The sequence below is a fragment of the Typha latifolia genome, chromosome 4 (genome assembly GCF_019914945.1).
Source record: "Typha latifolia isolate L0001 chromosome 4, TyphaL0001v2, whole genome shotgun sequence".
Lineage (NCBI taxonomy): Eukaryota > Viridiplantae > Streptophyta > Magnoliopsida > Poales > Typhaceae > Typha > Typha latifolia.
In genome coordinates, this window is record NC_133089.1 from 16,385,770 (window position 1) to 16,400,715 (window position 14,946).

Genomic DNA, 14,946 nt, shown 5'->3' on the forward strand with positions numbered 1-14,946 from the left:
CATTGTGAATTGGCACTTTGGTACATATACGCCTGAAAGTTAACTAGCAATTAATAATAAACGAACAAGAATACCCTTGCAGGTGTACCTCTTAGTTAGGTAAAGGTCATTTCTATTCTCTAGAATACTCGGAAGAAAATTAATTGCAAAAAAGAAAAAAGAAAAAAAAGAAACTCTAATAAGTAACCAAAATATAGAAATATTTCTGATTTCATCCAGATTTAATGCTCGCTGTAATGACTAATTAACTAATCTCTCTCATTAGAAAGAAAGATTGTTTCTTTCCCTAATCAAGAGATGGTTTTATATTCCTCAACTACCTCTCCATGCTCTTAATTTAACCCCTTAATTAAAAAATATCCCCTTATTAAATGAAGTAAAGACGGAGTTCTTGCCTTCTTATCTCATTTCTACGGCGTTTTCTTCTAAAGTGCAAATAGCTTGCTTTCTCTCTCTAAATCCGAGGTTGGAAGAGAGAGAGAGAGAGACCTCTTCTTCCTCGTGCTTCGGCTTCGTCTCTCTCCTGTCTCAGAGTCCCTTACCTTACCCTTACCCTAACCCTTCCCCTTCCCCTTCCCCTTCCCCTTCCTCTCTTCTCTTGCGGTTTCCACCACCCTTTTTGGCAACTCTCCGTAGTACTCTCTACCTCTTGAGGGTTTCTTGGGGGCGGCCCCTTTCGAAGGGCTTCTATCCTTGTTTTGTGCTGGGGTTTGGTAAAGATCGCACAAAATCCACTTGCCATGGAGGGGTTCTTGTTGAATCTAAGCCCCACCCGGTTCAAGCCAGTTGTTCTCGCCGGAAGCCCACTTCTATTTCTTCGATTTCTCTAGAAAGCTGCCTGTCTTTTGGGCTGGGTTTCGCTCTTACGGGCGGTAAAACTAGCTCTCGTCGGTTCCCCGTCGAAATTTCCCGGTTTTTGTGAGTCTTAGGTTCTCTTGATGAGGTGCGGGGTTCTGCCTTGATCCTATTTTGGCATCGGTACTACGCAGTAGTTAAAGATGTCAGGAACTGGTCCTGATTTCGTGAAATGGAGGGAAGAATTCATCTCGCAGGAGCGCGGCAGCCGAGTCGTCCATTACTACTTGGAGGACTCTTCTGGGGCTTCGCATCTCGCCGCCATCGGCACTGAAAGAAGCTTGCGGCACATGCTTTATGTGGTTTCAGAAGATTTCTGCAGGGATCATTGTTCTAACAAGCTCGGGGTCTCTTCTCTCAAATGGAGATCGCGAAGGGAGGTCGTCGATTGGCTCGCCTCATTTCTTCCAACAAGGGCATTTAGTCAAAGTAATTCCGGTGTCTTCTATTGCTGCACGCTGGAATCTCCCACGATTTACTAAGTCTTAATTTGCTCATGTTTTGTGGTTTGCATGCTTGCCAGCGAACTGTCTTTACTGATATATGCGCCGTATTATCATTTCAAAGATTTATAGTCGTGCTATTTAGGGATTATCTTGCCAGAATCTGTGTTGCATGCAGCTCAGTTAATTGAAAGAAGCTAAAAATATGATAATGCATCAGATTATTATTTAAAGGACTAGTTATGTTTTAAATGATTATTCTTTATTGTAGTTCTAGTTCTTGTATGAAGGCTTTTAGAAAGTAAGTTGTTTCTGCGATCCATGCTAGTGAAAATATTGTTGCTTCATCTTGGAGCTGAATGATGTGAATTCTGAGCTTCATGATGTCATGAGTATATGTTCTGTCACTCAATAATATTGTGATATCTTGGTGTAGTAGCCCCAAAATCTTGTCTATCACAAATAGACCCCAAAATCTGACACTACTGGTACATAATAAAATTATGTGGATTTCTTAATTTGCAGTTGTGCAAATAGCGGAGGTAAAATATATGCAATTCTACAATTCACAATAACTAACTTGATGTCGTGCAACATTGTTATATCACAAATTTAACTCTTTGGCAAATCATCAACCCTTGGTTCTCGATCAATGTATCTAACCGTCATCTGTAACAGTTCTTGATTGATAATATGTACTTTGAAATCTGAATTACCTATCAACTTTTTCAGTGGCAGATAAAGGCCAGGAAAGATGGGGCAAGATGAATGAAAGGCATGAGGCATTTTTGCTAATCTATGCTTTCATGGTTTTTTACTTTACCCTTGGGAATTGGTGCTTTTCCTTATTAGATGACTTGGCTGTAGCTGGTAAAAGAGATGGAAATGTTCTAGGCCATTGTTAAATCAATTCCTGAGTAAGACCAAACTCTCCACATGGTTCGATGTTGCAGTTTCGGTTGGTTTTGGTTTTGGACCCTAGAGAAAATGGAAAATTTGGGATAGAAGGGACCCGTTTTAACCGATGCCAGTCCAAAACAATGGCAAAGCCAACAATCTTGCTGGTTTCACCCTTAATCGATGAGTTTCTGCTTTAGTTTTCAATTAGTTTCGGCTTGCAATAGTTCACCAGGTGAAACTTCCAACTTGTTAATAGGAAGTATGTAGAAGCAAATTAGGAGAAATGTCATTATTGCACTGTGGTTTATTGGATGGCTTGGGCTGCAGTTGATAAAAGAGAGAGAGAAATGACCTAGTTACTGAATCAGAAACAGAAAACAGGGAGAAAGAAATTAGGAATCATTATTTTGCTTGAAATTTTAGGTACTAGATTGCTCCTCTGTGGTCCACCCATCCCTGTGAGTATTGTCAACTTAGTTATGCTCCATGCTTTATTTGTTTGACGGGATTATCCTTGGATCATGAGAATTGGACTTCTGTTTTCAAGTTCTGTTTCGGCTTGCTTCATTTTCTTTTTGGGGCTAAAATGATCTGTGGTCTAATTAAGAGAGGCAGAGAGCTGTCCCAACTCCAAGAATGATACTAATATTAAAAGAATGTGTTATCTTGTTATGTCATTTTTGTCTCAGAGCTATAGAGGGTTTTCCCTTATTACACTCTGTAGAAGCAAAGTGCTGAGAGCTTTCTTCTGGATTTTCCTTTTGCCAACTACTCACTACATTATTCAGTTCTTATAAGATGTAACATATTAGGGGTGCCTTGACGAATACTAGTTGCTTGTCCGTTAAACTTTTATGTGGTAAATTTGCTATGATTATTATTTTGATATCTATTGCATGCTCAGATTTTCCAATATTTGGGCGTGCTATGCGTTCTGAGGTTGAGTCAAATATGTTCAATGATACTGGAGGCTATATATGCAGAAACACGGTAATTGTTTACTGGTAAAACATATATATATATATATATATATATATATATATATATATATATATATATATATATTCTACTTGAAAGCATATCATCGTCTTTTGAATTTCCTTTTCAGGAAAAGGGTTCTAACTCAGACATCACATGGTCTGGTACTTCTTGGACTTGCGGGAAGCAGCTTCGACATTATCAAGCATTTTGTCGCAATGCAACCACCATACCTGTAAGCATCATTAGTTCGATATTTTAGCTCCAACTAGAAGTGATGATAATACCTTTAAAAGGTGTATTTTATGTGCAGACTCATTCTTTTGTACTTGTCATGTCGGAGGAAGAAAACCGCTATCTTGCATATTTGGAAGACATGTACGAGGATAAAAAAGGGCAAAAGAAGGTTAAAGTACGATGGTTTCATCAAAATCAAGAATTTGCTTGTAAAATACCCCCACCTGCACCTCATCCCAGTGAAGTCTTCATCACGCCTTATTCTCAGGTCATCAGTGTAGAGTGTGTGGATGATATTGCAACAGTTTTAACTCCCGAGCATTATGAAAAATGCTTGGCTTCACTCCCGTGCTCTTCCTCAGTGGGAGTGAGATTATGCTTTCGTCAGTACAGTAAAAATAAATTCAAACATTTTGACTTGAGAACTTTGCGTGGATATTTTAATCAAACTGTTATTTTGTGCTTAAACACCTTGTCTGAGAAGGAAGAGGAAGGTTCCACCATCGGGAAGATTGTAAAACAAGGTTTGCCCAGGAAGATTAGGTTTTCTAAGCAGCATCAAAGACTTTATCCTAACTGTTTGGGCACTAAAATATTGGGTCGTCCAGGTCATATAACAAACTTCAGACCAGCTTATCAGAAATTTAGCACTAGGCGTCCCATTAGAAGACATCTATCAGTGAAGCTCGTACCGCCTAGCAATCGGCTTCTCCCTCCTTATAACATTGGTGAGAAGATAGAATTTCTGTGTCAGGACAGTGGCATCAGAGGTTGCTGGTTCAAGTGTACCGTGTTACAATTATCTCATAAGAGGTTGAAGGTTCGATATGATGATCTTCAGAAAGTTGATGGTTGTGGAAGTTTGGAGGTATGACTATGACTGCAATTTGACTTACTATGTACTATGGAAGTATGTATTCTGTATTGGTAAATCATATTGTATGTACATGCCAAATATATTATAGATCAAATGGGGCAGCCTCACTGTTCAATAAACGTGATAAGTGCTAGTAAGTATGTAGTAAATCTACATTTATTTATGTGCGCATCTTTAGTCTATACACAAGCATATATTAGTATCCATCTATTGATTCGAATAGTAAACTGAAATTAGTCTCCCGTTGCACAGATCACCTATAACTTCAACTGTTAATTTTATATAATGATGCAGTTATGAGAATAAACTTGTCTTATGTAGAGAAGATTTCTCTTTATTGCTGTGGTAGACTTTTGAATTGTCCTGAATTTTTTTTCCATATATAGGGTATGATAATTTCTTTCTTGGAATGATATTCCATGTTCTTGACACATACATGTTGGTCCATTTCTATGGCATAGGAATGGATACCTGCTTTCAGATTAGCAGCTCCCGATAAACTGGGGATGAGATTTTCAGGTCGTCTTACTATTCGGCCATGCCCTACATGTTCTTATTTACTGGACAGTTTTACTCCTTTACCTGGAAGTGCTGTGGATGTCTGGTGGAGTGATGGCTGGTGGGAAGGGGTTGTAGTTAGTTCAGACAACTATGAAGATGATAGCCTGCAAGTTTACTTTCCAGGTACCTATCCTGTCTTGGAGTTCTTAATACGTTGCACTTCTCTTCTCGTTGTTTTGTTTATCTGTATGAGCATATAGTCCATATAGTTTATTTTCCAGGTGTTTGTCCTTTCTTAAAGTGTCTTCTATTGGCCTTCTCTTCTTATGTACATTGGGCATACCTTAAAGTAGTTAAATAGAGACGCCATTTTTTATTATCATAAAGCTGGAATAATTTCCGTATCCAAATTGGTTTAGACAAATACTCTTAAATAGCAACTATAATAGAATGTTTAGTTGGACGGAGCAGTTAATAAATTCATTTGTTCTGCTATCTCTTTCAGGGAGCAGCTTGTTGTTTACATCATTATTGGTTAATTGCTAGATAGGAGGAACCACTAAGGTAGATTGCTAGAAGCAGCTGTTACCGATATTTTGAGATGTCCACAGGAGTATTGTGTTTATCTGAGCCTGAGCCCACATACAAAAAGAGTGTAGGTTTCAAATTGATCACTTAGTAAATATTTTCTAATAAGACCCAAACGCAATTTAACCTTCAAAAGCGTTAACGAAGCAGGCCAAAGTTGAGGTGCCTTATTGTGCATTTATTTTGTGCATTTCAGTTAAGACATTCTTGATCGGATGTAATCATTACCATTGTCAAAACTAAAAACCAAGTTTAAAAAGATACACTTCAATTCCACGAATAACATGTCATGGTATTTCTCAAGCATTTCCAGTGCTGAAAAGATCATATGAAAATTGTGCTTCCAAGAATTGTTTGTATTTCTGACTTATAGAACTGATCAACCTATGGTATCTGATCAAATTTAGCATGTGCATGTTCTGTTTTCCTGATTATAGCCTACATAGATTTTAAATGCTAATGATAATATTTGCAACAATGAACATTCCTGTGGAGTATGAGGCGAGTATCACATGCTCTAGGAATCCACTATGCTTGTCTTCCATACATGTAAGATGAACTGATTGTGCATCTTCATCTAACTATGATATTTTGAACCAATGAACTTTTAAGCATCAAGTTCAGTTTTCAGCACATTATGTTCTGGTTGTCCTATTTATTTCTGCAAATGAAGGAAACTGGCGTAAAAGCCTTTGCAACTGTATTCTAGCAATTGTAAGTACCAACAGCCAGAAAGAATCTTTAAAAATGTCTGATTCAATTTATGATAATCAATAAAATCACAGTTCTGTTTAATGAACGATAAATATCTGTTCTTTTTCTTTGTTTGATTGCTATTTCTTTCCTTTTCTTGCTTTTCAATTTCTTTCTTTGACTTGATGTTTATCACAAGGAAAAGATGACAAGTTCATTGCCATTTCAGGTGAAGATGTGTCTCTGGTATGCCAGCGCAAAAATGTAAGAATTTCGAAAGACTGGGTAGGGAACCAATGGGTGGAGATCGAAGCTAGGCCCGACATGTTATCGAGAATATCTTCAAATAATCCTGGCACAAGGCCAACTGTATGCGCCATCTCCACAAAAGGAGCAGAATCTGGTAGTTCTGCAATGTCTGGTGAAGAAGTTGCTGCTTTGCAAATCAATTCAAATGAAGAAGAAAAGCTAGCAGAAGCCAGTTTAAGTGGAAGATCATGCATATTGGTGGAAGTTGAGAAGCAAACTGATCTAAAGGAGCAGCCTATTGAAGAGAACTGTGATCATGATTAAGTAGGTATAGATGGTGATTTGAAGTTCAGGCTCAGGAATCTTGGTTTAGGATTCTCTGTACAAAGATAAATATAAATAGTGTTACTGACATGAGGATATGATTTAGTAAAGCCAAATCTCTACATTACCTTTGAGGAGAACTTGGATATGATCTGACCTAGAGTGTGTGCATTTCTTTAGCTTTAGTTTAAGCTCTTCATTTTGTTTATGAGAAACAAAACAAATTAAGGCATAAAACTATGGGTTAAGAGATGACCCTCTTCCTAGGTTACTTTAGTCGTGCCATTTGTACTTCTAGACCCTTGTTGGGATATATGGCATCGTTGTAGAACATCTTTCAAATTACATGACTGTTGATGGTAATTTTGTATATTTTACAAACAAGAACTTGGTTGTCCAGAGTTGTGTGATCTATGGTACTCCCTATTGCTGTTTACGTTGCTTGCTCATTTATGTAGTATTTTCAGTAGAAAATTGAGTCCTTCGTAAGCTTTGAGATTTATGGTAGCTTGTATAACTGAGGCTTGTTTGATTCCCTTTTTAAGGCTTATATATAAATTTATACGTACAGAGTATGTTGGTTGGATGCATGCATGCTTGTGATCAATTTTGTTGCAAATGGAACAGTTAAACTCAATTCACTTGATGATAGAAGACATGATAGTGTATAGTTATAATGTGCTTCCTCTGTACTGTATAGTTTTGACAATTTATCTATTGGATGTGATAGAGTCCATCTCAATGATGATCATCCCAAAAGAAGCTGGCATAGTTTCAACTTGGGCTGAAGCATGATACAAGCACATCTTTTCTCTGATACCTAGCTTCCTTCCGTTTTTGGGCATCCTGTACACTAAAGTCAAGTAGACTTCATTTACTTCTATGAATCATCTTCTTTCTTTTGCATGCAATCCATGACGAGAGTGTGTTGCAGTATTCATACTGTGATTGCTTTGTTCCACCAAACCGTAACTGCTCTGATTGGAATTGCTAACAAACCTACATCTGTGAATCAAGTATTGAATAGTAAGCTATATGATACATGGAGTTGTAGTCCCGCTCCTTATCTCTGTCAGCGATTGCAATAGTAGGATGGATGATGAGATATACATGTGTCAAGGATATGTTAACTTTTGTTTCTACAATCTTAGCCATTGATCGCCGTCAATAAAATTTCGATTGAGGAAAGGCCTTGCTTGTTCATAGGTGAGTGATCTTGCCCATGGCACTCTACTTCTCATGTTAGCACCTTCTCCATTGCAGTTGAACTCTCCGAACCATGCCGTCCTGCCAAAATAAAGATGTCGTTGAAAGATAATGGAAAGAAAAACTCGAAGAAACTTAAAATGAAGATTAAAAAAGGAGGAGGAAATTGACCTTGTTCTTGATGGATCTCCCCAGTCACTCCATCCCTCTGGAATAATGATGTTCTCCAGTTGACAGTAAGAGTAAACTACTCTTGCATACCTCCCCCATGCTCTCCCCAAGTAGAGCTTCCCTGAGCCAGTTAACCTACAATTGAGGAACGAGAAGCCTGAGTCGTCGGACGGCGAGTTCCTCTGCGACGCCGCCACTGCTCCATAACTCATTGCAACTGCATGAAGTGTGCAATCCTGCTTTACATCAACACTCAAATCATTTTAGTCTCTGATGTTAACTAATAATAGTTTCTTCTTCTCCTTACAGAAATTACCTAATACAAAGTGTTATCTAAGTTGAAGTTGAAATATATATATATATATATATATATATATTACCTGATACAAGGATCTTGCAGTTCCAAAAATGAAATCAATGGATCCTTGGATATAGCACTGAAAGAAATAATGCCTGCCAGTGTGATCAAACAATGTGTCTTGAGAACCTAACACCCTGCATCTGTGCAACATGGCCTTGTCTCCTGAGAGTCTCAATGCTACTGCTTGCTTCCCTACTGCTCCTGGCTCTGCAACTGGAGCTGAGTTCTGTAATTCCATCCAATTCAAAAGCTATGAAAGTGAGATACATACTACTCTCTGTAATATTATCTTCTCTCTTGCATAACAAACAGTATCAAATTAGTACCTCAAAAGTGATCCCAGTAGCACAAAAGTAATCGGATTCGATCGCGACAGAAGCTGAGTCAAAAGTTCCGACAATATTCCCGTTCGAATCGCGATCGGATGCTCTTGAATTCCATGAGATCACAGTCTCTGAGTTTCCTTGACCTATGAATGAGATGTAAGGCTTTGTTATATGAACAGTCACCTTCTCTCTGCATACAGAAGGCAACTATTTAGCTAAGGGCAAATGGAAGAGATTCTAGTATAGCTTCTTCCATTCATCATTTCTGAAATAACCAAGAATTCATGGAAGAGAATGTATAAATATTTTGCATAGAAGAAAACAACAATTTTAAGTTCAAGTTAAGAGCTAAAAGCTACAAGCTCTACATGTAATGCACAAGTAAACACAAACTCTTGTTTATCTTCTATGTGAAACATTTATTCATCTCTTCCAGTTCTTCTCCTGGTTGATTCAATATGATGAATAAATGCTATAGCATATGAATATCTCTTTTAGAACTAAACTATAGAAAAATGTCCAAAAAAAAAAGAGGCTATCAAATGCCTCTGTATTCATGAACTCACCTATAAACTCCAGGAGAAATAAAAATCTTTACCCTCTCCTTGTTGCCATCCGGAACCATATCCACTGCTCCTTGCACCGTTCTTGAATCTCCTGTCCCATCCAACGACACGAAGATGACTCGATTACCAACCTCCTCATTAGAATCATAATTCCTCGAATAATTTTCGACACTCAAATCATCCCACGAGATAAAATTCTCATGCGCTACTTGATCTCCATTGCAAAATTCCATCTGGGTACTACCAAAGGCCATGAAAGCAGCAAGCATGAGAAGGCTAAGGACATGCAGCAACTCCATAGTTCTCTTCACTCTAAAAAGTTTACAATCTTATGGTTATTTGTAACATTTGAAGGTGGAATTTATAGAGAGTGGAGGTTACTAAAGAGAAATGGAGGCGTTGAAGGGGTGGAGAAGAGATGATGGTATTAAATGAAGGGAGCGTGGTTTATGCTGCGGTCTCTTATCATTATCATCTATGCTTGGATACAGTGGAAATTTGTAACGGTTTGAGAAGTTGGATGTGATATTAATTTAAGCAGGGAGGGAAATTAAGGTTGGTCATATCTTGTGCACCAAATATAAAAGAATCGAGGGGGTTTTTTGTGAAGAGAGTAGTGGGGGTGGTTAGTGAGTAGTTAGAGGAAGACGGTTAAGTCGTCTTATTTCCAACGCCAATGCTAAAAGGTTTATTAACTACTTGCTAAGAAGATTAATGATAATTAGTGGGACAATTCCTAACACAACGCCTAATAAAGCAGTGTTAATTAATTGACTTGTTGTTAAATAACGGATCCTCTACGGCCTTCTTCATCCATGGTAAACGACCAATGAGATGATGCTACGTATGAGGTAGTAGGAATTTCCTACAACTTTTAGAACATGAGAATCAGTGTAAGACCGTAAAGAATGTTTGGTAATCTTCCAAACATTTGGATTATTCTTTGTACTCAAAAAATAAAAGAAAAGAAAAAAGGAAAAAAAAGAGAGGATGATTCGAAGTCAATGTTTGTTCTTCTTTCCTTGCCATTAAGCTAACTAATGTTGACAATAAGATCAGACGTCAACCATGCCAAACGATAGTGGCAAATTTGGTTGGAGGATTTAAGCAATAACTAAATGATATTTGAACTAAAAGTGATCAGAAATTTATAAGGCCAAAAAGTTACCAAACTCAAATCCTATTAGGAATTTGATTATCTACTGTTTGGATTGAGTCAAATTTGGATGTTGCTGACCAAGAATAACATAATATAATGTCAGATTCGCCCACAATCTTTTCCCCTGCTTTGTATTATTTCTCCTCTCTTTTTCTTTTAATCTAACCAAAGTTGCTTTCTTCTTTCTTTTCCAACTCACTCCACCTAATTCTTCTCCTAGTCTCTTTCCTGCAAGCAATTACTGGAACTCCTTCCATTCTTTTTCACTCCCTGCAACAATCTTTAAATGGAAAAAGAAAATAACACTGGGTCATCCATCTTCTATTTGAAGACTTACTAGGTCAGATGTCCCAATCCCAGATGCCACCAAGTTCTTTATTTGGTTAGCTTCAGTTCCACTAGTTCTATGGAGCTGATGATCATCACGCCAGAATGACACCCATGTTATGTCATCAGAATGAACAGCAAAGTTAAACAGATTGCTTGAAGCACACCTGGATTTGCATTGGTTTCAACTTTCAAGTCGCAAGAATGAACAAAATGGTTGACAACAGTAGAGAAGATCTTCCAAGATTTTCATAGACAACCATGATTACAAAAATCTCTCTCTGAATGTTATTTATTGATCATTATCCCAATCATTTAATTCTTCACCCTGATCATAAGATTTGTCAGAGATGACATGCTAAGTTCTCAAAGACCATGAGATGAACATCTGTAAGCAGGTCCAAATTTTGAGGGTGATCTGAAACAGAAATTAATGCTACGAATATATTGAGAATATCACTAAGGTCCCAATAGATGCAGCTAGCTGTGTGCATGTGTTGCTCCTGAGTCTCACAACGTCCACCAGAGGGAGGTCGAGGCAAATAAAACCAAACCAGGAAATAGTAGAGTGGAATTTCATATTTCGCGCTGAGCTGGGAAAGTTGCATCAAACTTTGTAACCGTCAAGCATATATGTCTGAGTTTTTACTAATATTCTGTTTCCAGCACCCCATCAATGAGTCCAAACTCAAGGGCCTGAGAGAACAGCAAACACAAATGTGAGGCAGTTTATACAGCTGTTGTTATATCATCTTTTGAGACAAATAACAAGGGGTGAAGAATTTTACTTCAGAAGAAGAAAGGAAGCGATCTCTTTCAGTATATTGCTGCACTTTCTCCAAAGGTTGCCCAGTAAAAGCAGCAAACATTTTGTCAATTTTCTGCAGTCAATTTAAGGAATTTAATCAGAAGGGATCAACAAATTTCCTAGAGATGCCTGAATTCACATGATAATTTTAAAATTACTAGAGCTAAAAATGAAAACTGGGTCCATAATATTCTTTTTCCAAATTTATCTACACTACCTTGTAAGCAAGAGTAGAGAACATAATTAAATCAGAAGTTTTAGATAAGTATACAGAAACCACTATTCATCCTTTCAAATAAATGTATGACATTTTTGCCCCTTATCCCAAGAGTTGGATTGTGAAACAAACATTACCAGCAATGAGAAAAGCATATCATCACAAGCTCAAGTAAAGTTTCTACTTGTTGTCCACTTGTCCCTAAAAAAAAACTTACATGACGAGATTGAACAGCTTCATTCACTTGGCGTCTCACATCTTCCACATGACCCTGTGACGAGATGCAAACACTATTATTAGATCAAAAAAGCTAGTTAAATGTCATTGCAATTTTTGTGGATTTATCATTCCCACTTTATGGTAGAACAGTCCAAGGTCATACCCCGCATCCAGTTTGTGGTTGATGAATCATTATTCGGGAGTTTGGCATCGAATAGCGCATTCCTTTTTCACCGCCAGCAAGAAGAAGTGCTCCCTGGCTAGCAGCTACACCAAAGCACACTGTACCTACCTTGGGCTTTATCTGGTTAATCCGAGAGAAAGAGATCCATCATGCTGATTCTAGTGGTTGATAATCAATATTACTGAGAATCTAAATAGCATATAGATATATAGAACTGATAAGAGTGTAGCATGCCTAGACTAAGAAACAACTAAACCATATTCACGTACAGAGTTACTAGTTCCATAAGAAAAAAATAACAAGTCCCAGTCTTACCCATGACATACAGTCATAAATTGCTAAGATTGAATAGGTGCTTCCACCGGGGCAGTTTATATACATCTGGCAAAGGAGACGAATATCATTGAGATAAGAAGGGTAGCAAGACAGATATGTTTAAAGAGAAAGCTGAAAACGGAATAGCAGTATTATATTAGTACATTTGCCAAATCAATTATGCTTTGATTTTTGTGTTTCCTCATCAACAAAGAATATAATTGTAATTTGAGAAAATAAGATGAAATATACTAACCAGAATATCAGCATCCTCATCAACAGCAGCAAGTGTCAAAAGTTGTGATATCACACGTTGTGCCACTTGTGAGTTAACAGGTTGTCCTATGAAGATAATACGGTTTCGAAACAACACAGATGAAAGATCTAAGGGTCCCACAGGAGTCATGACAGCAGGCATGATGGGTGGGTTCCCCCTTCTCGCTACAATCGTTGCATCACACCTACAGGTTGAATAAAACTTGTAACCACATAGAAAGTAACCATTGAGGTCAATTCGGCGTAACAAATGTTTTTCCTAATTCTAAATCAGAAATAGTTGTAATAGGAAAACTCAGAAACAACAAGCTAATACCACTCAATAATATGCTCTAGTTTCATATTTTTCTAGATTATGCAGATAGAGTTTAGAACAAAGAGCACGCTAAAAAATTAAACAGGCTTTACGCAACAAAATCATCAATCAGTATTATTGGCATCTACACATAGCAAAAGGCATCTTGATGAATCCTCTATTTTGCCATGTTATGATCTACTAGAAATGGCTAATCTTGAAGAGAAGAAAGAAAATAATGAGTGTCATAACCAAAATTCTGGAAACTAGAATATGGAAGAGGAAGAGATGAAAATCACCTCTACATCTTAGTTGAAATGCCATAAGCTTGTAAACAAGAAAATTACTGGAAAGGATACTGTCACACTCTGAGTTGGAATCCTAGCAACGGAAGCACTTTATTATAATCACTCTCTCTTACCTTAAGTAGGTAGCTCGAGGAGAGAGGAAAACAGCTAGGATAGATATCCTGATCTTTGATATAGAAGGGACTTGGCCATTCTTATGTATAGTCTTACAGAGTTGGAGATGAAAAGTAGGACAGCTTAGAGTAAGATCTAAGACAAGGAAGGAAAAGTTAGAATAACTACTTTTTTATGTTTCTAATGAAACTGAGTCGATGACCTTTGAATCAAAAAAAAAAAAAAAATTAGAATGACCACAGAGGAGCACCAACGGGGAAGAGAAAAGAATTGCAAAGATCAGCAGGCTAAGCTCGAAAAAAGATGAAGATAATGGATGAACTATAGTTAACACTAAACCTGCAGTCAGCTAATGTGAATGGCAAGAATCATATCATGATGTGCATTTAGAGGAAATGCATATAATACCAACCAAGCAAAGAGATCGCTTCAGTAAGGACATAATAAACTAAGATGTAAATTGCATTCTATCACCGATGCAAATAGGGAAAAAGATGAGCTTTGGAACATACTTTAAGGAACTATTATGATGTGCATGCTCATTAAACTTCAACGAGACACCACTGTTTCGACCACGCAATCCTGGTTGCAAAATGAGAGCTGAGTTAGAAAACCACCAGTAATATAGCATTATAGCTTCCAAGACAATCCATCTGCAGCTTTAAGAAGCAATCAAGCATCCCAAATGATCTAACAAAATTAAGTCATAGAACAATCTTTATATGTAAATAAATTGCCCAATTTCAATCACACTATCATAGTCCATAGTAACAAAGAAAAACCAACAAGTAATCGCCTTCCTCTCCATCTAACCCCATCACGCGACAACAAAAACAACAGAGGAACTAAACAATTACAGTGCCATAATATCCAATTTCTACATAATTTTGTCTCACCTCGGAAACCTAGCGACCCGGAAGTGGCAAAAGCAAGCGAGTTTCTGAGAAGGGAAGTGAAACGAGGGCATCAGAAGAAACGTACAAAGGGGAAGTGGTGAGGGAGGTAAACAACTAGCGTGAGAATATGTAAACATATACCTGGGAGCGGTGGGCGCGAGGGAGATGGGAGCGGAGATGGCAATCGGCGCCATTGGAACAAGGAGGAAAGCAAGCGACGGACTCCGCCGAAGTGGAGACTGGAGAATGGATTAGGCTGTAGGCGTGGACGCGTGGTTGGTGACTTGGACTCGAACCAGAACTAGCCTCGATGGGGCCCAATTGGCAAATATGGATTAAGCCCGTCTCAGATCCGAACCCGATAAATAGTGGATGGATCCGTTACCATTGAGCAGATGGCCCAAATCAAATCCATACCACCAAACATTCAATGTAGCTAGCTGACTCAAATTGATATTCCATTGCTCCTACACTACACACAAAAGAAGTTTATATGAACGGCTTGGATCATCTAATAGGACCAGCCGCCATAACCACACCGTCTTTCTTTATA

The 14,946-nt window shown here is 37.9% G+C and overlaps 3 protein-coding genes across 4 annotated transcripts; 1 reads left to right on the top strand and 2 right to left on the bottom strand.

Annotated features, from left to right (window-relative positions):
* Positions 1 to 412: 412 nt before the first annotated feature.
* Positions 413 to 7,044, top strand: LOC140786648 (uncharacterized). 2 transcript variants are annotated; one of them, XM_073135246.1, is made up of 7 exons: positions 413 to 1,284; positions 3,103 to 3,188; positions 3,307 to 3,411; positions 3,490 to 3,937; positions 4,022 to 4,281; positions 4,752 to 4,974; positions 6,302 to 7,044. In XM_073135246.1, exons 1-7 carry the CDS (start codon positions 999 to 1,001, stop codon positions 6,643 to 6,645), a joined length of 1,752 nt encoding a protein of 583 aa, XP_072991347.1. In that variant the 5' UTR covers positions 413 to 998; the 3' UTR covers positions 6,646 to 7,044. The 2 variants fall into 2 exon arrangements, with proteins under 2 accessions (XP_072991347.1, XP_072991346.1); XM_073135245.1 differs by having other exon boundaries at positions 3,490 to 4,281.
* A 352-nt stretch (positions 7,045 to 7,396) lies between these two features.
* On the bottom strand, positions 7,397 to 9,597 carry LOC140787314 (pectinesterase QRT1). The gene is made up of 5 exons (XM_073136172.1): positions 9,276 to 9,597; positions 8,710 to 8,899; positions 8,403 to 8,609; positions 8,023 to 8,258; positions 7,397 to 7,932 (listed from the first exon to the last, which is right to left on the bottom strand). Exons 1-5 carry the CDS (start codon positions 9,572 to 9,574, stop codon positions 7,785 to 7,787), a joined length of 1,080 nt encoding a protein of 359 aa, XP_072992273.1. The 5' UTR covers positions 9,575 to 9,597; the 3' UTR covers positions 7,397 to 7,784.
* A 1,381-nt stretch (positions 9,598 to 10,978) lies between these two features.
* Positions 10,979 to 14,688, bottom strand: LOC140786050 (ATP-dependent Clp protease proteolytic subunit 6, chloroplastic). Its single transcript, XM_073134215.1, has 9 exons — positions 14,535 to 14,688; positions 14,394 to 14,437; positions 14,010 to 14,079; positions 12,761 to 12,965; positions 12,505 to 12,570; positions 12,169 to 12,309; positions 12,004 to 12,057; positions 11,550 to 11,642; positions 10,979 to 11,457 (listed from the first exon to the last, which is right to left on the bottom strand). The coding sequence occupies exons 1-9, from the start codon at positions 14,585 to 14,587 to the stop codon at positions 11,410 to 11,412; spliced, it is 774 nt and encodes a 257-aa protein (XP_072990316.1). The 5' UTR covers positions 14,588 to 14,688; the 3' UTR covers positions 10,979 to 11,409.
* Positions 14,689 to 14,946: the final 258 nt, after the last annotated feature.

Bases quoted from the DNA above. Each gene is read 5' to 3' on its own strand.
- LOC140786648 (XM_073135245.1), top strand. From the start codon at position 999: ATGTCAGGAACTGGTCCTGATTTCGTGAAATGGAGGGAAGAATTCATC. The intron at 4,282-4,751 runs GTATGACTATGA...TCTATGGCATAG, and splicing joins ATGGTTGTGGAAGTTTGGAG to GAATGGATACCTGCTTTCAG. The intron at 4,975-6,301 runs GTACCTATCCTG...TTGCCATTTCAG, and splicing joins CCTGCAAGTTTACTTTCCAG to GTGAAGATGTGTCTCTGGTA.
- LOC140787314 (XM_073136172.1), bottom strand. From the start codon at position 9,574: ATGGAGTTGCTGCATGTCCTTAGCCTTCTCATGCTTGCTGCTTTCATG. The intron at 8,900-9,275 runs GTGAGTTCATGA...TTCTGTATGCAG, and splicing joins ATTTCTCCTGGAGTTTATAG to AGAGAAGGTGACTGTTCATA. The intron at 8,259-8,402 runs GTAATATATATA...GATGTAAAGCAG, and splicing joins CTGCAAGATCCTTGTATCAG to GATTGCACACTTCATGCAGT.
- LOC140786050 (XM_073134215.1), bottom strand. From the start codon at position 14,587: ATGGCGCCGATTGCCATCTCCGCTCCCATCTCCCTCGCGCCCACCGCT. The intron at 14,438-14,534 runs GTATATGTTTAC...TTCCCTTCTCAG, and splicing joins CTCGCGCCCACCGCTCCCAG to AAACTCGCTTGCTTTTGCCA. The intron at 14,080-14,393 runs GTGAGACAAAAT...TTTTGCAACCAG, and splicing joins CGGGTCGCTAGGTTTCCGAG to GATTGCGTGGTCGAAACAGT.